This window comes from Heterodontus francisci, chromosome 34 (genome assembly GCF_036365525.1).
Source record: "Heterodontus francisci isolate sHetFra1 chromosome 34, sHetFra1.hap1, whole genome shotgun sequence".
Classification (NCBI taxonomy): domain Eukaryota; kingdom Metazoa; phylum Chordata; class Chondrichthyes; order Heterodontiformes; family Heterodontidae; genus Heterodontus; species Heterodontus francisci.
This window is the reverse complement of record NC_090404.1, coordinates 30,497,057-30,521,916: the sequence shown is the minus strand read 5'-3', so window position 1 is coordinate 30,521,916 and position 24,860 is coordinate 30,497,057. Positions and strand designations below refer to the sequence as shown.

General features: G+C 47.5%; 1 protein-coding gene across 1 annotated transcript in view; it reads left to right on the top strand.

Annotated features, from left to right (window-relative positions):
* Nucleotides 1-23,381, top strand: part of LOC137349302 (zinc finger protein 585B-like) — a 77,768-nt gene extending 54,387 nt beyond the window's left edge. Inside the window, exon 3 of the mRNA XM_068014844.1 lies at nucleotides 21,919-23,381. Within this exon, the coding sequence (XP_067870945.1) occupies nucleotides 21,919-22,639 (721 nt within the window). The 3' untranslated portion in view covers nucleotides 22,640-23,381. The remainder of the gene's footprint in view (nucleotides 1-21,918) is intronic.
* Nucleotides 23,382-24,860: the final 1,479 nt, after the last annotated feature.

The window sequence follows — 24,860 nt, the reverse complement described above, 5'->3', positions numbered from 1 at the left end:
GCCCAGTTCTGGGCAGCACATTTTAGGAAAGATGTGAGGGCATTGGACAGAGTACAGAAAAGATTCACGAGAATAGTTCCAGGGATGAGGAACTTCAGGTATGAAGACAGATTGGAGAAGTTGGGACTTGCTCCTTCAAGAAAGGCTGAGAGGTGATTCACTAGAGGTATTCAAAATCATGACGGGCCTGGACAGTGTGGATAGGGAGAAACTATGCCGACTCATGAAAGGATCGAGAAGGAGAGGGCACAGATTTGAATTGATTGGCAAAAGATGCAAAAACAACATGAGGAAAAACTCAGCAAGTGGTTATGATCTGCAATGCAAAAGGCAATTGGACTGTGATCTAAAAAGGAAGAATGTTCAGGGTTATGGGGAAGAAGGTGGAGGAGTGGCATTAGGTGAATTGTTCATTCGGTGAGCTGCTACAGACAGAATGGGCCGAATGGCCTCCTTCTGCATTGACGAGGTTGCTAAACCGACACCAACCAATCAAAGTAAAATAATATTGTGATTCTGAGATGGGGAGAATTTTTTCACTCGAGGTTGAAATTCTCTACCCCGGAGGACTATTTATGCTCATTCCTTGAGTACATTGAAGACAGAGAGTGATAGATTTTTGGATACATGGGGAATCAAGGAATATGGGGAAAGTGAATATGGAGGGTGGTGGCAGGGAGAAGATCAGTCATGATTTTATTGAATGACGGGGCAGATGTTCTCTCTGTCATTCACTCTCTCTCTACTTAAAATATAAAAACATGTCAATGCTGCAACCTAATGTCATTTTTAAAATGCTTAGACAGAAATATTACATAGCACATTTCAATTAGGTTTACATCTGAGATAGAGAGAAAGGGACAGAGAAATAGAAATAGACAGACAGACAGACAGAGAGAAAGAGATAGATAGAACAAGAAAGAGGAACAGTGAAGAAACCTAGATAGGAATTTAGGAGAATAGAATTGGGGAGAGACAGGAACAGAGAGAGACAAGAGACAAGGAAATAGAAAGAGAGAGAGAGAGATACACACACACAAGGTAGGTGGAGTTAACTGTTTCTGATTTCTAAGCATAATTTGTATTTGAATGTTGCTCAGAGATTGTTTGTGTAACTGAGAGGGAACCCTGGACTCTTGTTGTGTTATTTTTCTTTAAAATATTGCTGTCTTGTTGTTTAATCAATTCCCACCTAAAACAGAATTATCTGGCTATTATCAAATTGTTATTTATGGGATCTTGCTTTGCACAATTTGTCTGCCGCATTCCTTACATTACAGTAATGACCATTGAGTGTAAAGTACTCCTCAGGGCTTGAAATTAAAGTCGTTAACTTGAACTCATTATGATTACCGACTAATGCTTGTGTTCTGGGCAGTGAGGTGGTTAAATGAGATGTGCAGCAGCCGGTTTAATTCAGTACCATTTGCAACTCCTCAGATTCTGAAGCAGTCCACGTCCACATGCAACAAGTCCTGGACAACATTCAGGCTTGGGCTGATAAGTGGCTAGTACCTGTTGCACCACACAAATGCTAGGAAATGATGATCTCCAACAAGAGAGAATCAAACCATCTCCCCATGATATTCAACAGTATTACCATTGCTGAATCCCCTATAAACATCCTGGAGGTTACTACTGACCAGAAACTTAACTGGACCAGCCATATAAATATCGTGGCTACAAGAGCAGGTCAGAGGCTGGGAATTCTGAAGCAAGTAACTCCCTAAAGCCTGTCCATCATCTACAAGGCACAAGCCAGGAGTGTGATGGAATACTCTCCACTTGCCTGGATAAGTGCAGTTCCTACAACACTCAAGGAGCTTGAGATCATCCAGGACAGAGAAACCCACTTAATCAGCACCCCATCCACCACCTTCAACATTCACTCCCTTCACCACAGATGCACAGTGACAGCAGTATGTACTACATACGAGATGCGCTGTAGCAACATGTCAACAAGGTACAGTGGTGCAGTGGCTAGCACCCTCACAGCTCCAGCGACCTGGGTTCGGTTCTGGGTACTGCCTGTGCGGAGTTTGCAAGTTCTCCCTGTGACTGTGTGGGTTTCTGCTGGGTGCTCTGGTTTCCTCCCACATTCCAAAGACTTGAGTGTTGATAGGTAAATTGTCTGTTGTAAAAAAAATTGCCCCTAATGTAGGTTGGGGGAAGGTGGGGATGTGAGAGGGAAACATGGAATTAATATAGGATTAGTGTAAATGGGTGGTTGATGGTCAGCATGGACTCGGTGGGCCAAAGGGCCTGTTTCAGTGCTGTAACTCTCTATAACTGTTGCAACAGTACCTTATAAACCCACGACTTCTACCACCTAGAAGGACAAGAGCAGCCGAGGCATGGAAATACCACCACCTGCAAGTTCATCTTCAAGTTACACACCATCCTGACTTGGAAATAGATTGCCATTTCTTCACCGTCATGGAATTACAATCCTGGAACTCCCTTCCTAACAGCACTGTGGATGTACCCACGCCAAATAGACTGCAGTGGTTCAAGAAGGCAGATCACTACCTCCTTCGCAAGGGCAATTCAGGATGGGAAACAAATGCTGGCCTTGCCAGCGATGCCCACATCCCATTAAAACAAGAACATTTTTATTGAGGTTCTGATGGTGGATTTCTCTGTCTGTCTCTCTCTCTCTGCCTTTCCATCTTTCTGAATGAGAGGAACAGGGGGAAGAGAGAGCGCGGAGAGACTGAGGGAAACAGTGGGACAGATGGCAAAACAGAGGGATGGAGTGAAGAGACACAGGATCTAGAGGTCTCCAGTGTGAGTTGCCAGCATCTTGAGAAAAGCCCATCAGTCACACCCTTCCTGAAGGTCTGATTTGCAAAAAAATAAATCCTGGAACGACGATTTTAAAAAGTCTTCCAAAGGAATCAGCACTTTAATAGGAATTTAGCACTTTCTGGGGGGTGAGGGGATGTACCCAAACTTGGGGTACATACGGGAGGGGGCCAGGGAGGGAGGTTTTGCAGCAGGTGTGAGGATGAGGAAGCAGTGGGACCCGTGTTCCATCTGAATGGAATCACAGAGCTGCCTGCTGTGTACAAATTGCCTGCAGCATTTCCTGCATTACAATAATCACCAGACTTTGAATTTATTGACTGTAAAGCAGTCAGGGGATTGTGAAATAACACCTGAACTTGTGTAAAGGCCTGCTATAATCCTGATTAATTCTTGTGTTTTAGGCAGTGCAAAGAAATGTGAGGGTTAAATTAATCCCATTTTAATCTATTTTATTGAGGATTTAAGTGTGGATTTCTCTCTCTCTAGCTTTCTTTTATTTCTCCCCAGCCTTCCCTCCTTTTGAGTTTCAACTTTTAATAAATGATAAAAATTCCACATACCGCAATGTGATTTGTTGTTATTATAAATGGGAAAGGATGGGGAAGGAGTGATTCCAATTTATCTATTTTCACATTGCTGCTTGTGGGATCTTGCTGTGCACAAATTGCCTCCGCGTTTTGGACTTTGCAACAACGCCCGTGTTTCAAAAATTAACCCATTGTCTAGATTCACAGCATCAGGAATGTTTTCACGAAGTTTGTGGTAATTCCTGAATGATGCACGTGTTTTAGACAGTGAGATGAATTTTGAGGTTTAAATGCAATCTGCAGCAGCCATTTTAATTCATTCTGCTGATTTTCTGATTGTGGATTTCTCTCTGTAGCTCTCGCTCTCCCTCTCTGAATGAAATAAACCGGAGAGAGAGGAGAGTGAGGGAAACAGTGGGAGAAACTGCAAAGCAGAGGGGCAGGGGCATGAAGAGACAGAGGATCTGGGGGTCTCCAGCGTCATCACTGCCCAGCTCCCAGCTTCTGCAGTAAATCTCCTCAGTCACACTCTTCCAGAAGGTCTGATTTGCAAAAATTAAACCTGGAACGACGATTTTAAAAGATCTCCTGAAGGAATCAGCAACTTCTTCCCACAGTAACAGTGAATACACAAAACACCAATCCTGGGCCGAAAGGTCACGGATCTGAAACCTCCACAGATGCTGCCAGACCTGCTGAGTATTTCCAGCCCATTTTGTTTTTTGGTTTGCACCAATCCTGGGCTGAGTGGGTACGGGGACAGTGAACAGGAGAGGAATGGGGAATCACCAGTGTTTGTGTTTTTACAATGAGGCATAAACAGATGGTGAGACACAGAGAGAAATAGAGGGAGAGAAAGAGATTGAAATGACACGTTAAACACAGAGGGAGAGAGACAGGCTCTGGGGCTCTCCAGTGTTTAGTGACCGCCCAGCTCCCAGCTTGTATAGAAAACCACCCTCCCCACCCCCTTCTCACACCCTTCCCAAAGGTCTGATGTGTAAAGATAAATCCTGGGACAATGATAAGGAATTAGCTCCTGTAATGACAGTTTTAAAGAGAGTTTATCAGCTTCTGGACAGACTGGGGCCTGGTCATGTCACTGTCCTCCTGTTAATTAGCTGAAAGATGCTGCAAATGTTCTCAACAATGACCTTGTAGGAATAAGTTCACAGATCATCAAAAAGCAGCTCCCTGGAATGTCTCTGTTCAAAACAGCCCTGGTACCTGGATTAACATGACAATGGACAAGATCTCAGCACCGAATAGACCCTCTCACATTTTAAATCTGTTCCCACTTTCCAGTCTCTGGGTTTATTGTGGGGGATGTGTAAATGATGCTGAGATTGTCCATGTTAGAGAGAAAAGGAGCTCTGGGCTATTGATGTGTCTTTTATTTTAAAAAGTCTTTGCTTTGTTTTCATTAATGTTTCATTTCTCTCTCCAGGAAATTTTTAGCAGCTGTAATATGTCGATGTAGAGAGAGAGTGTGTTTTGGTAAGAGGAAACTTTGGACAACAGCTTCCTCCAGAGGGGAATAATAATAAAGACATCTTTATTTATTTAGAGATATAGCACTGAAACAGGCCCTTCGGCCCACCAAGTCTGTGCTGACCAACAACCACCCATTTATACTAACCCTGGAGTAATCCCATATTCCCTACCTACACGAGGGACAATTTACAATGGCCAATTTACCTATCAACCTGCAAGTCTTTGGCTGTGGGAGGAAACCGGAACACCCAAAGGAAACCCACGTGGTCACAGGGAGAACTTGCAAACTCCACACAGGCAGAACCCAGAATCGAACCCGGGTCCCTGGAGCTGCGAGGCTACAGTGCTAACCACTGCCTTAATATCTCAGTATCTCTCTTTACATCCCTATCTGTTGTTATGAAAGTTTCCGTTTTTGTATTGAAACTTGAGAATCGATATTTAAAGAAAAAAGCTGAAAAGGATTTCAATTACACTGAATCATCTTGAGGTCAAAAGAAGTAAGCAACTTTTTTTTACTGAAAGGCATCTGTTTGCAAGGAACACAGCCAGGGGGGCTGTGTGCTGTCCTCAAAAGCTAGTTGCTTAGTGACAGACTATGATTTACGGCGATTGGGACTTAATGCTGAATAAACACTTTCTGTTTCATTTTTAAACTGTTAAAAATCCAGTGTGTATTTGGCTAGACAGAAAGAAGTCTGCCAGCAGGAGAAGATAGCTAATATCTCTCTCTCTTTGAAGAATCCCTGCTCTTGAAAAGCAAAACCCTGAATGCTTGCAGAAATCTTGCATCTATAAAAGTACTTTTGCAACGAATGTGTAACACAGAACTGACACCTGTTGCTGCACATCTGATGGAAGACCTATGTGATGCCTGCTGCAGTTGAATCTCCTCGAACACCTCCCCAAACAGACTGTTCATCAACCTCGCCTGAAAAGACTCCAAGTGGCATCCAACTATTCGACTCTGGGACATCTCACCAAATCAAAGGGCTTCCTTTTATATCTTTTCAGTAAAAGTTTATTCCCCTATTATTCCTTTGAAACAGCTGTAAACAAAAACCTGTTTTTTCCTGGTTAACCAGTTTTTGGATGAATGTGAGTGTGTATGAGGGCTAGGATAAATAATACGGGACTTTAATATTTTGATTCGTGTATATATTTACTTCATTATTATAACCAAGTTTTAACCAATAAACAGATAATTTTGTTGTTTATTAAAGAGACATGGTTGGTGTGCTTTTTTCTGGGGGCATATAGAGTACTTAATTGGCTATTTCACTAAGTGGGAAAACTTATTGATGTGTTGTGATCTGTGGAGAAGTGGGACTGAATTGACTCCTCCCACCTTGGTTGTAACACTGTGCATCATTATCTCCCGACATCCTTTATATCTCTGTCTGTTGAAAAGCTAAAGATGGTATCAAACTTGAAGAAAGAGCATATAATTACGCAAGTCAGAAGATTGGACAGAATATAAAAAAACCGGCAAAGAATGACTAAAAGATTAATAAGGAGGGGAAAACTGGAATACAAGAAAAAACTCGCTAGAAATATTAAAACAAATAGGTAAGAGTTTCTGTAGATTTTTTTAAAAGAAAATAATTAACAAAGAGAGTGTTGGTTCTATAGAAAGTGAGTCTGGGGAATTAATAATGGAAAATAAGGAGATGGCAGATGAATTGAACAGGTATTTTGCATCTATCGTCACTATGGAGGATACAAGTAACATTCCAGAGTTAGCTTCAAGTCAGGAAATGGAATGGAGGGAGGAACCCAAGATAATTACAATCACTGGGGTAGTGGTACTGAGCAAATTGTTGGAGCTGCGGGCTGACAAGTTCCTGGGTCCTGATAGATTTCATCCTGGGGTCTCATAGAAGAGGCTCATGAGATAATTTAGATGCATTGGTTTTAATTTTCCAAAATTCCCTAGATGCGGGGAAGGTTCCATTAGATTGGAAAATAGCCAATGCTTTATTCAAAAAGGGAGGGAGACAGAAAGCAGGAAACTACAAGCCAGTTAGCTTAATGTCTGTCATAAGGAAGAGGTTAGAAGCTATTATTAAAGATGTTATAGCAGAGCACTTAGAAAAGTTCAAGGTAATCCAGCAGAGTCAGCATGATTTTGTGAAACGGAAATCATGTTTAACCAATTTATTGGAGTTCTTTGAGGAAGTAACATGTACTGTGGATAAAGGGAAACCGGTGGATCTACTGCACTGAGCTCCAGAAGGCATTTGATAAGATGGCACATCACAAATTATTGAGGACAATAAAAGCTAATATTGTAGGGGGTAATATGTTGGCATGGATATAAGATTGGCTAGCTAACAGCAGAGAGTTTGCATAAATAGGACATTTTCTGGTTGGCAAGATATAACAAGTGGTGTGCTACAGGGATAAGTGCAGGGGAGTCAACTTTTTACAATTTATATAAATGACTTGGATGAAGGGACCGAAGGTATGGTTGCTAAATTTGCTGATGACTCAAAGATAGGTAGGAAAGTAGGTTGTGAAGAGGACATAAGGAGTCTACAAAGGGATATAGGTAGGTTAAGTGAGTGGGAAAAGATCTGGCAAATGGAGTATAATTTGGGAAAATGTGGAATTGTCCATTTTGGAAACATATCATCTAAATGGTGAGATTGCAGAGTTCTGAGATGCAGAGGAATCTGTGTGTCCTTGTGCATGAATCGCAAAAAGTTAGTATGCCAGTACAGCACATTATTAGGAAAGTTAATAGAATGTTATTGTTTATTGCAAGGGAAATTGAATACAAAAGTAGGGAGGTTATGCTTCAGTTATACAGGGCGCTGGTGAGACCACATCTGGAATACTGTGTACAGTATTAGTTTCCTTATTTAAGGAAGGATGTAAATGCGTTGAAGGCAGTTCAGAGAAGCTTTACTAGACTAATAATTGGGATGGGCGGGTTGTCTTATGAGGAAAGGTTGGACAGGCGAGGCTTGTATCTGCTGGAGTTTAGAAGAGTAAGAGGTTACTTAATTGAAACATATAAGATTCTGAAGGGTCTTGACAGAGTGGATGTTCAAGTGATGTTTCCGCTTGTGGGAGAATCAAGAATGAGAGGTCACTGTTTAAAAATGAGGCATTGCCCACTTAAGAGAGAAATGAGAATTTTTTCCTCTTAGTGGGTCGTGAGTCTTTGGAACTTGCTTGCTCAAAATGTGGGGGAAGCAGAGAATTTGAATATTTTTAAGGCAGAGGTTGATAGATTCTTGATAGGTAAGGAGTGAAGGTTTACTGGGGTAGATGGGAATGTGGAGTTGAGTTTACTATCAGATCAGTCATGGTCTTATTGAATGGCGGAGCAGGTTTGAGGGGTCGAGTGGCCATCTCCTGCTCCGAGTTCATAAGAATGGACCCTGTCTAATTCCTCCCTTCCTATGAACAGACCCTGGCTAATTCAACCCTCCCTGTGAACAGACCCCGTCTACTTCCACCCTCCCTGTGAACAGTCCCTGTCTAATTCCTCCCTCCCTGTGAACAGACCCTGGCTAATTCAACCCTCCCTGTGAACAGACCCTGTCTAATTCAACCCTCCCTGTGAACAGACCCTGTCTAATTCCTCCCTCCCTGTGAACAGACCCTGTCTAATTCCTCCCTCCCTGTGAACAGACCCTGTCTAATTCCTCCCTCCCTGTGAACAGACCCTGTCTAATTCCCCCCTCCCTGTGTACGGACCATGTCTAATACCTCCCACCCTGTGAACGGACCCTGTTTAATTCCTCCTCCCTGTGAACGGACCCTGTCTAATTCAACCCTCCCTGTGAACAGACCCTGTCTAAATCCCCCTCCCTGTGAACAGACCCTGTCTAAATCCCCCTCCCTGTGAACAGACCCTGTCTACTTCCACCCTCCCTGTGAACGGATCCTGTCTAATTCCTCCCACCCTGTGAACGGACCCTGTCTAATTCCTCCCACCCTGTGAACAGACCCTGTCTAATTCCCCCCTCCCTGTGAACGGATCCTGTCTAATTCCTCCCACCCTGTGAACGGACCCTGTCTAATTCCTCCTCCCTGTGAACGGACCCTGTCTAATTCCCCCTCCCTGTGAACAGACCCTGTCTAATTCTCCCCTCCCTGTGAACGGACCCTGTCTAATTCCTCCCACCCTGTGAACGGACCCTGTCTAATTCCTCCCACCCTGTGAACGGACCCTGTCTAATTCAACCCTCCCTGTGAACAGACCCTGTCTAATTCCCCCTCCTTGTGAACAGATCCTGTCTAATTCCTCCTCCCTGCGAACAGACCCTATCTAATTCAACGCTCCCTGTGAATGGACCCTGTCTAATTCCCCCCTCCCTGTGAACAGACCCTGTCTAATTCCCCCCTCCCTGTGAACGGACCCTGTCTAATTCACCCCTCCCTGTGAACAGACCCTGTCTAATTCCCCTTCCCCTGCGAACAAACCCTGTGATATTCCCCCCTCCCTGTGAACAGGCCCTGTCTAATTACCCTTCCCCTGTGAACAGACCCTGTCTAATTCCCCCCTCCCTGTGAACAGACCCCGTCTAATTCCTCCCTCCCTGTGAGCAGACCCCGTCTAATTCCCACCTCCCTGTGAACGGACCCTGTCTAATTCCCCCCTCCCTGTGAATGGACCCTGTCTAATTCCTCCCTCCCTGTGAACGGACCCTGTCTAATTCCCCCCTCCCTGTGAACAGACCCTGTCTAATTCCCCCCTCCCTGTGAACGGACCCTGTCTAATTCCCCCCTCCCTGTGAATGGACCCTGTCTAATTCCTCCCTCCCTGTGAACGGACCCTGACTAATTCCCCCTCCCTGTGAACAGACCCTGTCTAATTCCCCCCTCCCTGTGAATGGACCCTGTCTAATTCCCCCCTCCCTGTGAATGGACCCTGTCTAATTCCTCCCTCCCTGTGAATGGACCCTGTCTAATTCCTCCCTCCCTGTGAACGGACCCTGACTAATTCCCCCTCCCTGTGAACAGACCCTGTCTAATTCCTCCCTCCCTGTGAACAGACCCTGTCTAATTCCTCCCTCCCTGTGAACGGACCCTGTCTAATTCCTCCCTACCTGTGAACGGACCCTGTCTAATTCCCCCCTCCCTGTGAACGGACCCTGCCTAATTCCTCCCTACCTGTGAACGGACCCTGTCTAATTCCCCCCTCCCTGTGAACGGACCCTGTCTAATTCCTCCCTCCCTGTGAACGGACCCCGTCTAATTCCCTCCTCCCTGTGAACAGACCCCGTCTAATTCCCCCTTCCCTGTGAACAGACCCTGTCTAATTCCCCCCTCCCTGTGAACAGACCCTGATTAATTCCTCCCTCCCTGTGAACAGACCCTGTCTAATTCCTCCCTCCCTGTGAACAGACCCTGTCTAATTCCTCCCTCCCTGTGAACAGACCCTGTCTAATTCCTCCCTCCCTGTGAACAGACCCTGTCTAATTCCCCTTCCCCTGCGAACAAACCCTGTGATATTCCCCCCTCCCTGTGAACAGGCCCTGTCTAATTACCCTTCCCCTGTGAACAGACCCTGTCTAATTCCCCCCTCCCTGTGAACAGACCCTGTCTAATTCCTCCCTCCCTGTGAACAGACCCTGTCTAATTCCTCCCTCCCTGTGAACGGACCCTGACTAATTCCCCCTCTCTGTGAACAGACCCCATCTAATTCCCACCTCCCTGTGAACAGACCCTGTCTAATTCCTCCCTCCCTGTGAACGGACCCTGACTAATTCCCCCTCCCTGTGAACAGACCCTGTCTAATTCCCCCCTCCCTGTGAACGGACCCTGTCTAATTCCCCCCTCCCTGTGAATGGACCCTGTCTAATTCCTCCCTCCCTGTGAACGGACCCTGACTAATTCCCCCTCCCTGTGAACAGACCCTGTCTAATTCCCCCCTCCCTGTGAATGGACCCTGTCTAATTCCCCCCTCCCTGTGAATGGACCCTGTCTAATTCCTCCCTCCCTGTGAATGGACCCTGTCTAATTCCTCCCTCCCTGTGAACGGACCCTGACTAATTCCCCCTCCCTGTGAACAGACCCTGTCTAATTCCTCCCTCCCTGTGAACAGACCCTGTCTAATTCCTCCCTCCCTGTGAACGGACCCTGTCTAATTCCTCCCTACCTGTGAACGGACCCTGTCTAATTCCCCCCTCCCTGTGAACGGACCCTGCCTAATTCCTCCCTACCTGTGAACGGACCCTGTCTAATTCCCCCCTCCCTGTGAACAGACCCTGTCTAATTCCTCCCTCCCTGTGAACAGACCCTGTCTAATTCCTCCCTCCCTGTGAACGGACCCTGTCTAATTCCTCCCTACCTGTGAACGGACCCTGTCTAATTCCCCCCTCCCTGTGAACGGACCCTGCCTAATTCCTCCCTACCTGTGAACGGACCCTGTCTAATTCCTCCCTCCCTGTGAACGGACCCCGTCTAATTCCCTCCTCCCTGTGAACAGACCCCGTCTAATTCCCCCTTCCCTGTGAACAGACCCTGTCTAATTCCCCCCTCCCTGTGAACAGACCCTGATTAATTCCTCCCTCCCTGTGAACAGACCCTGTCTAATTCCCCCTCCCTGTGAACAGACCCTGTCTCATTCCCCCTCCCTGTGAACAGACCTTGTCCAATTCCCCCTCCCTGTGAACAGACCCTGTCTAATTCCCCCTCCCTGTGAACAGACCCTGTCTAATTCCTCCCTCCCTGTGAACAGACCCTGTCTAATTCCTCCCTCCCTGTGAACAGACCCTGTCTAATTCCCCCTCCCTGTGAACAGACCCTGTCTAATTCCTCCCTCCCTGTGAACAGACCCTGTCTAATTCCCCCCTCCCTGTGAACAGACCCTGTCTAATTCCCCCTCCCTGTGAACAGACCCTGTCTAATTCCGCCACCCTGTGAACAGACCTTGTCCAATTTCCCCCTCCCTGTGAACAGACCCAGTCTAATTCCCCCTCCCTGTGAACAGACCCTGTCTAATTCCCCCTCCCTGTGAACAGACCCTGTCTAATTCCCCCTCCCTGTGAACAGACCCTGTCTAATTCCTCCCTCCCTGTGAACAGACCCTGTCTAATTCCTCCCTCCCTGTGAACAGACCCTGTCTAATTCCCCCTCCCTGTGAACAGACCCTGTCTAATTCCTCCCTCCCTGTGAACAGACCCTGTCTAATTCCCCCCTCCCTGTGAACAGACCCTGTCTAATTCCCCCTCCCTGTGAACAGACCCTGTCTAATTCCGCCACCCTGTGAACAGACCCTGTCTAATTCCCCCTCCCTGTGAACAGACCCTGTCTAATTCCCCCTCCCTGTGAACAGACCCTGTCTAATTCCCCCTCCCTGTGAACAGACCCTGTCTCATTCCCCCTCCCTGTGAACAGACCTTGTCCAATTCCCCCCCCCTGTGAACAGACCCTGTCTAATTCCCCCTCCCTGTGAACAGACCCTGTCTAATTCCTCCCTCCCTGTGAACAGACCCTGTCTAATTCCTCCCTCCCTGTCAACAGACCCTGTCTAATTCCCCCTCCCTGTGAACAGACCCTGTCTAATTCCTCCCTCCCTGTGAACAGACCCTGTCTAATTCCTTCCTCCCTGTGAACAGACCCTGTCTAATTCCTTCCTCCCCGTGAACAGACCCTGTCTAATTCCCCCCTCCCTGTGAACAGACCCTGTCTAATTCCTTCCTCCCTGTGAACAGACCTTGTCTAATTCCTTCCTCCCTGTGAACAGACCCTGTCTAATTCCCCCCTCCCTGTGAACAGACCCTGTCTAATTCCCCCCTCCCTGTGAACAGACCCTGTCTAATTCCTTCCTCCCTGTGAACAGACCCTGTCTAATTCCCCCCTCCCTGTGAACAGACCCTGTCTAATTCCCCCTCTCTGTGAACAGACCCTTGTCTAATTCTTTAATTTGCTTTAATTCCTGTTCAGATAAGGAGCTGTGAATATGTAAAATGCACCAAACACAAAATAGCTCCACACCCGTGTACCTTTCATTCATGTCAATCCAAATGGAGGGGCAGACATGGAGCAAGGACACGCAGAGGCTCGCTGACATTCTGTCCCTTCATGCGCAGGATGATCCCAGGCCCAGATGTATCTTTCACTGCAGAAAGGTGTTTCACCTGTCCCGCCACTCCCATCAGTAAACTGGGATTGAAAACATGAGCTAGGTGCCTCTTCCCCCTGAACAGGGAACAGACACACAGAAACATTGTAAAGCTCAGGAACAGGATGGGGGAGGCCATTCAGCCCTTTCAATCCTGTTCCACCAGTGTTAGATCATTTCGAATCTGTCCCTCACCTCCATTTGCCCACAAGAGAGAGGCAGAGACAGTCAGGGAGAGACACACAGAGAGGGCAAGGAAACACTGGGCTAGACTTTGACTTGCTGCAGTTGTACAAAGCGGGTGGTTATGAACCGGCTGCCTGTTTCACATCTCTCCCTGTTTTTACATCAACACGAGTAAAACTCAGGACAGATGGAAAGCAGGATCCCGGTTCATTATCACATAGAATCATAGAAAGTTTCAGGCACAGAAAGAAGCCACTTGGCCCATCATGTCTGTGCCAGCCAAAAAACTATCCACACATTCTAATCCCATTTGGTATGTAGCCTTGCAGATTACAGTACTTAAACTGCATATACAGACTCCTTTTGAATGAGTTGAGGCTTTCTGCCTCAACTATCCTTTCAGGCAGTGAGTTCTAGACTATCACCACCCTCTGGGTGAAAAAAAATCTTTCCTCATCTCCCCTCTAATTTTTCTACCAATCACTTTAAACAATATGGGATTAGTGTAGGATTAGTATCAATGGGTGGTTGATGGTCGGCACAGACTCGGTGGGCTGAAGGGCCTGTTTCAGTGCTGTATCTCTAATGTCTAATTTGTGCCCTCTAGTCACTGACCTCTTTGCTAAGGTGAATAGACACTTCATCTCCACTCTATCCAGGCCCCTCAAAATTTTGTACATTTCAATCAGATCTCCCCTCAGCCAAGGAGAACAACCCCAGCCTATCCAATCTTTCCTCATAGCTGCATTTTTCCAGTCCTGGCAGCACCCTCATAAATCTCCTCTGTACCCTCTCTAGTGCAATTACATCCTTTCAGTAATGAGGTGACCAGAACTGCACACAGTACTCAAGTAGTGGCCTAACCAATGAGTTAGACAGTTCCAGCATAAGCCTCTTGCTTTTATAGTCTACACATCAGCTAATAAAGGAAAGGATTCCATATGCCTTCTTAACCACCTTATCGACCTGTCCTGCTGCCTTCAGGGATCTGAGGACATTCACTCCAATGTCCCTCACGTCTTCTACACTTCTCAGTATTTTCCCATGAATTGTCTATTGCTTTGTCTTGTTTGATCTCCCCAAATGCATCACCTCACACTTCTCCGGGTTGAATTCCATTTGTCACTTTTCTGCCCATCTCCTTGCTATATACCACATGGCCAATCTTTGTGTTGTCTGTCGCCTGTACAACACTATGGCACAGAGTCCAAATCTCCCCCAGTGAGAGGAACTAAGTCACAGAACCAGAGATCGAGGGAGAAAGACAGAACTGAATGACAGAGAAATAAACGTACAGTGAGAGAGTATCAGAGAAACTAGAGATAGGAACTGAAAGTTGAAGGCAGAGATAAATAAATGCAAAATACTGCGAATGCTGAAAACCTGAAATAAAAACAGAAAAAATCTGGCAGCATCTGTGTTTGTTGTGATCTCGCTGTTTAGATTGTCTCCTGACTCCGCACTCGGTGTGTCTGCAGCCTGCAAGCCCCGGGCTTTATTAACCCGCCTCCCCTTCACCTGCTGGAACCGCACTCTCTGTCTCAGACCCTGCTGGCCGCGCATGCTCAGCTCACACCGCCTGCACGCCCGGGTGATTGACGGACGCTGCAGCCCAATCGGAAGACTGGGGTGGGGACTGGAGGGCCGAGTGGGCTGATGGTCCTCCAAACAATCGGAGCAAGTGAAGGGCGTGGCGAGCGGCAAGGTGCGAACCACCCCACCCCCGCCGCTCGCGATTGGTCCGGAGCTGCCGTCAATCAGCTGACGTTTGGAACGGTCAGGTCAGAGATCGCTGGCGGGAGCTTTAGGAACTTTCAAGGCACAGTGTGAGTCGTATCTAAAGTCGGTAAGCAGCGGCGGGGGCGATGGAGCGGGCGGGCAGGGAGGCTTCAGAAACACCCGGTGTAGGCCGCAACCCTCCAATAAGAAGCTCCCGGTCCCGCGTTTGCACAGGGCGGGGCGGCAGCTGCGGGGCTTCTCCCGGTGACAGACCCGGGGTTAACGGCCGCCAGATTTCCATCTCTTTTGGAGGAATTAAAGATTAATAAAGTGTAAAATCAAAGGAGAAAACTTTAAAGGAAACTGAGCTCAGTTATAAAGGGGCCTGGGGGAGGGGAGGGGAGGGAGGAACCATTTGGGACACAGCACAGGGCAGGAGGTCCCCCCTCCCCCACTCCCTGGTTCCACAAAGACTCCCCTTGGACTGGGCCACACCTGGGCAGGGCTGGCTCAAGGTGCAGGAAGCTGCTAGGCTGAGCTGTGGACTGGGAGGAGTGGGGGGGGGGGGGGGGGGATTTGACTGACAGGCCTGGGGAGGGGGATATCAGGGCAGGTACACACACTGCTCCCCCTTTTCCTCCTGGGATCTTTTACTGGAGTCGTGTTGCTGAGTGTTTCTAAACTCTGTCTCCCTATCTCGCATGGCAGACTGGTACAAAAGGTGAAGTCACACGGGATCAGAGGTGAGCTGGCAAGATGGATACAGAACTGGCTCAGTCACAGGTGACAGAGGGTAACAGTGGATGGGTGTTTTTCTGAATGGAGGGATGTGACTAGTGGTGTTCTGCAGGGATCAGTGCTGGGACCTTTGCTGTTTGTAGTATATAAATGATTTGGAGGAAAATGTAGCTGGTCTGATTAGTAAGTTTGCGGGTGACACAAAGGTTGGTGGAGTTGCGGATAATGATGAGGATTGTCAGAGGATACAGCAGGATATAGGTCGGTTGGAGACTTTGGCAGAGAAATGGCAGATGGAGTTTAATCCGGACAAATGTGAGGTAATGCATTTTGGAAGGTCTAATGCAGGTGGGAAGTATACAGTAAATGGCAGAACCCTTAGGAGTATTGACAGGCAGAGAGATCTGGGCGTACAAGTCCACAGGTCACTGAAAGTGGCAACGCAGGTGGACAAGGTAGTCAAGAAGGCATATGGCATGCTTGCCTTCATCGGTCGGGGCATAGAGTATAAAAATTGGCAAGTCATGTTGCAGCTGTACAGAACCTTAGTTAGGCCACACTTAGAATATTGCGTGCAATTCTGGTCGCCACACTACCAGAAGGACGTGGAGGCTTTGGAGAGAGTACAGAGGAGGTTTACCAGGATGTTGCCTGGTCTGGAGGGCATTAGCTATGAGGAGAGGTTGGAAAAACTTGGATTGTTTTCACTGGAACGACGGAGGTGGAGGGGATACATGATAGAGGTTTACAAAGTTATGAGCGGCATGGACAGAGTGGATAGTCAGAAACATTTTCCCAGGGTGGAAGAGTCAGTTACTAGCGGACATAGGTTTAAGGTGCGAGGGGCAAAGTTTAGAGGGGATGTGCGAGGGAAGTTTTTTACACAGAGGGTGGTGAGTGCCTGGAACTTGCTGCCAGGAGAGGTGGTGGAAGCAGATACGATAGCGACATTTAAGAGGCATCTTGACAAATATATGAATAGGAAGGGAATAGAGGGATATGGGCCCCGGAAGTGCAGAAGGTTTTAGTTTAGGCAGGCATCAAGATCGGCGCAGGCTTGGAGAGCCGAATGGCCTGTTCCTGTGCTGTACTGTTCTTTGTTTTTTGTAATGTAGGTGGATTGTAGTTTGCTGTGAGTGTTGAACTATATTGCCTTTCCTCATTCTTCCTCCTTCTTCCTCCTTCTCTGAGTTGCAGGCCGCAGGCTCCGGTGGCTCGATGCGCCTGAAACATTTACTTCTGTTTCTCGCTCCACAGATCCTGCCTGACCTGTTGAGTATTTCCAGTATTTTCTCCTTTTATTTCGGATTTCCAACATCCGCAGTATTTTGGTTTTATTTCAATGCATGAGTTGCCACAGAACTAAGTTGAGAAACACAGATGGACCAATTCAGAGCCTCTTTGTATCGGGGTGGGTGTTGGCTGTGGAAGTCATTCCCTGACCACTTGTGTTGGTCTTTTTTGTTGTATCAGTTTGATCTGGAGTGGAGATGGAGGTGAAGCTGCTGGTTTAAATCCTGAGTACTTTTGAGCCCAGTCAGGCCCAGCAATTTCCAATGTGAGACTGTCAAGGAAGGTAGATTCCAGGGGTGATGAGGTTGCTAAACAGACACCAACCACTCAATGTTAAAGAGCACTGTTTTACTCACAAGTATTTCTATAAAGGATTTTACATATACAGATGTTTCACTTCATTCTTGGGATATGGGCATCACTAGCCAGACCAGTTATATTATCAACACAACATAAAAGCAAAATATTGCGGATGCTGGAAATCTGAAACAAAAACAAGAAATGCTGGATTCACTCAGCAGGTCTGGCAGCATCTGTGGAAAGAGAAGCAGAGTTAACGTTTCGGGTCAGTGACCCTTCTTCGGAACTGAGAAAAGTCACAGATTATAAACAAGTGAGGTGGGGGTTGGGCAAGAGATAACAAAGGAGAAGCAGATTGGACCAGGCCACATAGCTGACCAAAAGGTCACGGAGCAAAGGCAAACAATATGTTAATGGTGTGTTGAAAGACAAAGCATTAGTACAGATTAGGTGTGAATATACTGAATATTGAACATCAGCAAGTGCAAACCTGAAGAAAAACAACCTGAAAAAAACAGTGGGTAAGCAAACTGAACAAACTAAGATGAAATGAAATAAATGCAAAAAAAGATTGTAAAAAATGTAAAAAGGAATGCAAAAAAAAAGGGAAGAAAAAATAACTAAAAATGACACAAAATGAAAGTAAAGTGGGGGGCTGTCATGCTCTGAAATTATTGAACTCAATGTTCAGTCCGGCAGGCTGTAGTGTGCCTAATCGGTAGATGAGATGCTGTTCCTCCAGCTTGCGTTGATGTTCACTGGAACACTGCAGCAATCCCAGGACAGAGATGAGAGCATGAGAGCAGGGGGGAGTATTGAAATGGCAAGCAACCGGAAGCTCAGGGTCCTGCTTGCGGACTGAGCGGAGATGTTCCGCAAAGCGGTCACCCAGTCTGCGCTTGGTCTCCCCAATGTAGAGGAGACCACACTGTGAGCAGCGAATACAGTATGCTACATTGAAAGAAGTACAAGTAAATCGCTGCTTCACCTGAAAGGAGTGTTTGGGGCCTGGGATAGTGAGGAGAGAGGAGGTAAATGGGCAGGTATTACACCTCCTGCGATTGCAAGGGAAGGTGGCCTGGGATGGGGACGAGGTGGTGGGGGTAATGGAGGAGTGGACCAGGGTGTCGCGGAGGGAACGATCCCTTCGGAATGCTGACGGGAAGGGAGGGGAAGATGCGACTGGTAGTGGCATCACGCTGGAGGTGGCGAAAATGGCGGAGGATGATCCTTTGGATATGGAGGCTGGTGGGATGAAAAGTGAGGACAAGGGGAACCCTGTCACGGTTCTGGGAGGGAGGGGAAGGGGTGAGGGTAGAGGTGCGGGGAATGGGTCGGACACGGTTGAGGGCCCTGTCAACCACAGTGGGGGGAAATCCTCGGTTGAGGAAAAAGGAGGTCATATCAGAAGCACCGTCATGGAAGGTAGCATCATCAGAGCAGATGCGTCGGAGACGGAGAAACTGGGAGAATGGAATGGAGTCCTTACAGGAGGTAGGGTGTGAAGAAGTGTAGTCGAGGTAGCTGTGGGAGTCAGTGGGCTTATAATGGATATTGGTAGACAACCTATCCCCAGAGATGGAGACAGAGAAGTCGAGGAAGGGAAGGGAAGTGTCAGAGATGGACCATGTAAAGGTGAGAGAAGGGTGGAAATTGGAAGCAAAGTTGATAAAGTTTTCTAGTTCGGGGCGGGAGCAGGAAACGGCACCGATACAGTCATCAATGTACCGGAAAAAGAGTTGGGGGAGGGGGCCTGAGTAGGACTGGAACAAAGAATGCTCGACATATCCCACAAAAAGACAGGCATAACTAGGACCCATGCGGGTACCCATAGCGACACCTTTTACTTGAAGGAAATGCATGGAGTTGAAGGAGAAGTTGTTCAATGTGAGAACAAGTTCAGCCAGGCGGAGGAGGGTGTTGGTGGATGGGGACTGGTTGGGCCTCTGTTCCAGGAAGAAGCGGAGAGCCCTCAAACCATCCTGGTGGGGGATGGAGGTGTGGAGCGATTGGACGTCCATAGTGAAGAGGAGGCGGTTGGGACCAGGAAACTGGAAATTGTCAAAATGACGTCGGGCGTCAGAAGAGTCACGGATGTAGGTGGGAAGAGACTGGACCAGGGGAGAAAAGATAGAGTCTAGATAGGAAGAAATAAGTTCAGTGGGGCAGGAGCAGGCTGACACAATGGGTCTGCCGGGACAGTCCCGTTTGTGGATTTTGGGAAGGAGGTAGAAGCGGGCTGTCCGGGGTTGCGGGACTATGAGGTTGGAAGCTGTAGAGGGAAGATCTCCAGAGGAGATGAGGTCAGTGACAGTCCTTTGGACGGTGGCTTGATGTTCAATGGTGGGGTCATGGTCCAGAGGGAGGTAGGAAGAGGTGTCTGTGAGTTGGCGTTGAGCTTCTGCAAGGTAGAGGTCGGTACGCCATACAACAACAGCACCACCCTTGTCTGCAGGTTTGATGACCATGTTGGGGTTAGACCTGAGAGAACGGAGTGCCTCAAGTTCAGAGGGGGACAGGTTAGAGTGAGTGAGGGGGGCAGAGAAATTGAGACGACCAATGTCTCGCCGACAGTTTTCAATGAAGAGATCAAGAGCGGGTAAGAGGCCAGGGTGAGGGGTCCAGGTAGAGGGAGAATGCTGGAGGCGGGTGAATGGGTCTGCTGGTCGGGGGGAGGACTCCTGGTCGAAGAAGTGAGCCCGGAGGCGGAGGCGACGGAAGAAGAGCTCAACGTCATGCCGAGCGCGAAATTCATTGAGGTGGGGGCGTAAGGGGATAAAACTGAGACCTTTGCTGAGTACAGAACGCTCAGCATCAGAGAGGGGGAGGTCAGAGGGTATAGTGAATACACGGCAAGGGGTCAGATCAGAAGGGGTGGGGTCAGAGGGAAGTGAAGCGGAAGGAGGATCTGGAGGGGCATTAGTCCCCATCAGCTGCTGGAGCTTGCGTTCCTTAACACCTGAAAGGAAGAAAAAAAGTTTTTTGTTAATGCGTCGGATGAGACGTAAGATGAAATGAAACTGCGGAGTAGAACAGATTTGAGATAAGGTGAGACGGTGCTGCTGGAGAGAGAGGTCCAGTGTGTGCATATGGCGGCGCATAGCACTGAGTGTGGATCTCAGAATGCGGCGAGAGTAGCAGTCCGAGGAACATTGTATTTCTCGGAGATACCTGTGATCCTGGGTGGTTTCAAAGCATGATGGGTGAAACTGCAGTTGGAATCCACGTGGAATCAGTCGGAGCCGGAGACAGTCACTGAGGAAGGAGATGTGGCTGTAAAAACGAGTTTTGGTAGATACCTTATCAAACACCAGGAGGGAAATAGAAAGCAATGAAGGTGAACAAGGTAAAAGAGACAAACGAAAATCCCGTCGGAGAGAAGAGCAGAACTTCTTCAAGGTAGGCATTCCTGGAAGAGAAGTGGCAGTGAATTAAACACTTATCAACCCCAGTTGCCCATTGCGAAGGTGATGGTGGGCTTTCTTCTTGAACCGCTGCAGTCTGTGTGGTGAAGATGCTCCCACAATGGTGTTAGGGAAGGAGTTACAGGATTTTCACCCAGTGATGATGAAGGAATGGTGATATAAGACCAAGTTAACATCAACTTGTGTTTATGTAGTGCCATTAATGTGATAAAATGTGACATGGCATTTCACAGGAATGTTATAAAGCAACATTTGACACAGCCACATTCTGAGATATTCAGGCAGATGACCAAAAGCTTGATCAGAGAGGTGGGTTTTAATCAGTGTCTGAATCACGGAAGGTGAGGTAGAGAGGCAGAGAGGATTAGGGAGGGATTTCCAAAGATTATGTCCTTGGCAGCTGAAGGCACGGCCACCAGTGGTGGAGCAATGAAAATCAGGGATGTTCAAGATGCCAGAATTAGATGAACCCTGATCTCTCGGAGGGTTGTAGGTCTGGAGGAGATTATAGAGATAGTGAGGGGTGAGGGCATGGAGGGATTTGAAAACAAGGATGAGGATTTTAAAATTGAGGTGCTGGTTAACTGGGAGTCTGTGTAGGTCAGTGAGCACAGTGGTGATGGGTGAACAGGACTGGGTTCGAGTAAGGACACAGGCAGCAGAGTTTTGGATGATCTCAAGTTTACAGAGGGTAGAATGTGGGAGGCGGGCAGGAGTGTGTTAGAATAGGGAGAGGGATAGAGTTGGTGACGAGGGCGTGGAGTTTGTAGCAGGAACTGAAGACAGTGGCTTCAGACTTCCCAATATTTAATTGGAGGAAATTTCTGTTCATCCAGTCCTGGATGTCAGACAAGTCAGGATGGTGTGTGACTTGGAGGTGATGGTGTTCACATACACCTGCTACCCTGGCCCTTCTAGATGATGGAAGTTGAGGGTTTGGGAGGTCCGTCAAAGTTCAGGTCGATTTCTGCATTTACAAAATCCCTCTCCTCTCCCAGCCCCTCCTTCTCTCTCCCTCTCTCTCTCTAGCTTTCCATAGAGGGCAGAGTCTTGTGTAGGTCCAGACTGGGTGTCAGGTTCCCTTTCCTGAAGGACATTATTGAACCAGTTGGGGTTGTACATCAATCCAGCAGCTTTCATGGTCACTTTTTCCTCGTACCGTCCACATAAATTACCAGATTCATTCAGCTCCATTTCACAACCTGCCTTTGTGTTTTTGTGGGTTCTCTCACACACTCTGTTTTTTCTGTTTGAAATCAGATCAGGATCTGAAGGAGTCGCCCAATTCATCGTAACCTGAATATCACTGGATTTTGAACATGGAAGGAAGAAGCACTGTTTACAGTGGGGAGAAACTGTACACGTGTTCTGTGTGTGGACGACATTTCAGCCGATCATCGGGCCTGTCAAGACACAAGCGCAGTCACGCTGGGAAGAAGCCGTGGCAATGTGGGGACTGTGGAAAGGGATTCAATTACCCATCTGAGCTGGAAACTCATCGACACATTCATACTGGGGAGAGACCATTCACCTGCTCAGATTGTGGAAAAGGATTCACTAATTCATCCCACCTACTGACACACCAGCGAGTTCACACTGGGGAGAGGCCGTTCACCTGTTCCGAGTGTGGGAAGGGATTCACCCAGTCATCCAACCTGTACAAACACCAGCGAGTTCATACTGGGGAGAAGCCGTTTACCTGCTCCATCTGTGGGAAGGGATTTGCTCAGTCATTCACCCTGTTGACACACCAGCGAGTTCACACTGGGGAGAGGCCATTTACCTGCTCCATCTGTGGGAAGGGGTTCACTCAGTCATCCGAACTGCTGAGACACCAGCGCGTTCACACTGGGGAGAGGCCGTTCACCTGCTCCGAGTGTGGGAAAGGATTCACAACTTCATCCAACCTGCTGACGCACCAGCGAGTTCACACTAATGAAAGACTTTTTAAATGTCCGGACTGTGGGAGTTGCTATAAACGTTCCACTGAACTGGTGATCCATCAACGTGTTAACACTGACGAGAGACCATTCAGGTGCTCTCACTGCGGGACTGGGTTCAGGTGATTAGGAAACCTCACTGTACACCAGCGAGTTCACATTGGAGAGAGGCCATTTACCTGCTCCCTGTATGGGAAGAGATTCACTCAGTCATCCACCCTTCTGAAACACCAGCGAGTTCACAAGTAACTGCAGTGATTGGATTGTTCTGTTAATCACATCCAGGACTGAACCATGTTCATTGGGGTCTGTTTCTCCTGATGCTCATAAACTCCAGCCCAGTTATAGGGACTAATGTTCTCGATAAATGTCAAATAAATCAGTTTTGTGTTAAACACACAGAGTGTTGAGTCTTTTTAATATTTCTAACACAAGTTCATTCCTTTTGAAGTGCTCTCCCTCTCCCCTGTCTTCTCCATCCTCACCTCCAACAAGTGTGAAGAGCTCATGGTCTTCTTTGGATGATCTCAATCTGAGTGACAATCAGCTGCCTCTGCTGCTTCCCTCCCTCCCACCAGCCCCCCCAGACCAAACTGTCTCTAAAGCTCCTCCTGCCCGAGCCCTGAACCCATATATTTCTCTAATTTCTCTTCTAGCTCCCTCATACCCTCTCCGAGCTCATCTTGTCCATGAGACCCACCTCCTGCTCCCTCGACCCTATTCCCACTAAACTGCTGACCAGCCAACTTCCCCATGTTAACTGATATTGTTAAAGGTTCTCTTCAGGTACTGTCCCTCTCTGCTTTAAATCTGCCTTCATCACCCGTCTTTAAATAAAAAATGCTTGACCCCACCGTCCTTGCAAACTAAATCCCCATCTCCAACCTCTCATTTCTCTCCAAAATCGTTGAATGTTTTGTTGCCTCCCAAATCCATGCCCGTCTTTCCCAGAACTCCATGTTTGAATCCCGCCAATCAGGTTTACACCCCTACCACAGTACAGAAATGACTCATCAACGTGTCAAATGCCAAAGGTAAACTATCCCTCCTCATCCTTCTCGACCTGTCTGCAGCCTCTGACACGGTTGACCACACCATCCTCCTCCAACACCTCTCTACTGTTATCCAGCTGGGTGGGACTGCACCCTCATGGTTCCATTCTTATCTAATCATAGCCAGAGTATCGCCTGCAATGGCTTCTCTTTGCACTCCTGCACAGTTACCTCTGGTCTCCTCCAAGGATTTATCCTTGGCTTCCTCCTATTTCTCATCTACGTGCTGTCACATGTACACTGATCACACTCAGCTCTACCTCACCACCAACTCTTCTTGACTAAATTATCACACTGCTTGTCCGATATCCAGTGGTGTTGAGCAGAAAGTTCCTCCAATTAAATATTGGGAAGATTGAAGCCATTGTCTTTGGTCTCCACTCCACCATCCATTCCCTTGTTTCAGACTCCATCCCTCTCCCTGGCAACTGACACTAAACCAGATGTTTTGCAACCCTGGTGTCCTATTTGACCTCAAGATGAGCTTCTGACATCATATCTGTGTCATCACTAAGTCTGCCTATTTCCATCTCTGTAAATTGCCAGATTCTGCCCCTGCCTCAGTCTATCTGCTGCTGAAACCCTCATCCATGCCTTTGTTACCTCTAGACTGGGTTATTCCAATGTACTCCTGGCCGGCCTCCCACGTTCTACCCTCTGTAAATTTGAGGTTATCCAAAACTCTGCTGCTCATGTCCTAACACACATCAAATCCTGTTCACCTATCACCCTTGTGCTCGCTGGATTACATTGGCTTCTGGTCAAGTAATTCCTCAATTTTAAACTTTGTGTCTTTATTTTCAATTGCTGCATGACCTCACCCTTCCCTCTCTCTCTAATCTCCTCCAGCCCTACAACCCTCAGATATCTACTCTCTTCCAATTCCGGCCTCCTTGCACATCCCGTATTTTGATGCTCCATGATTGGTTGTGCTATCAGCTGCCAAGTTCCTAAGTTCTGGAATTCCTTCCCTAAAACTCTACGCTGCTCTTCCTCTCCTTTTAGATGCTCATTCAGATCTGCCCCTTTGACCAAGCTTTTGGTCATCTGCCCTAATTTCTCTTATGTGGCTCCATCTCAAATTTTCTTTGAGAACTCTCTTCGGGATGTTTTACTCCATTAAAAATGCTGTACGGAGGCAACTTGTTCAATGTGATTAACAGCAGAATCCAACCCTGCCGTGACTTGAGCTTGCTGGTGTTTTTACAGGATGGATGAGTAAGTGAATCCCTTCCCACACACAAAGCAGATGATCAGCCTCTCCGAGTGTGAACAGCCTGGGGCGGAAGTTTGCC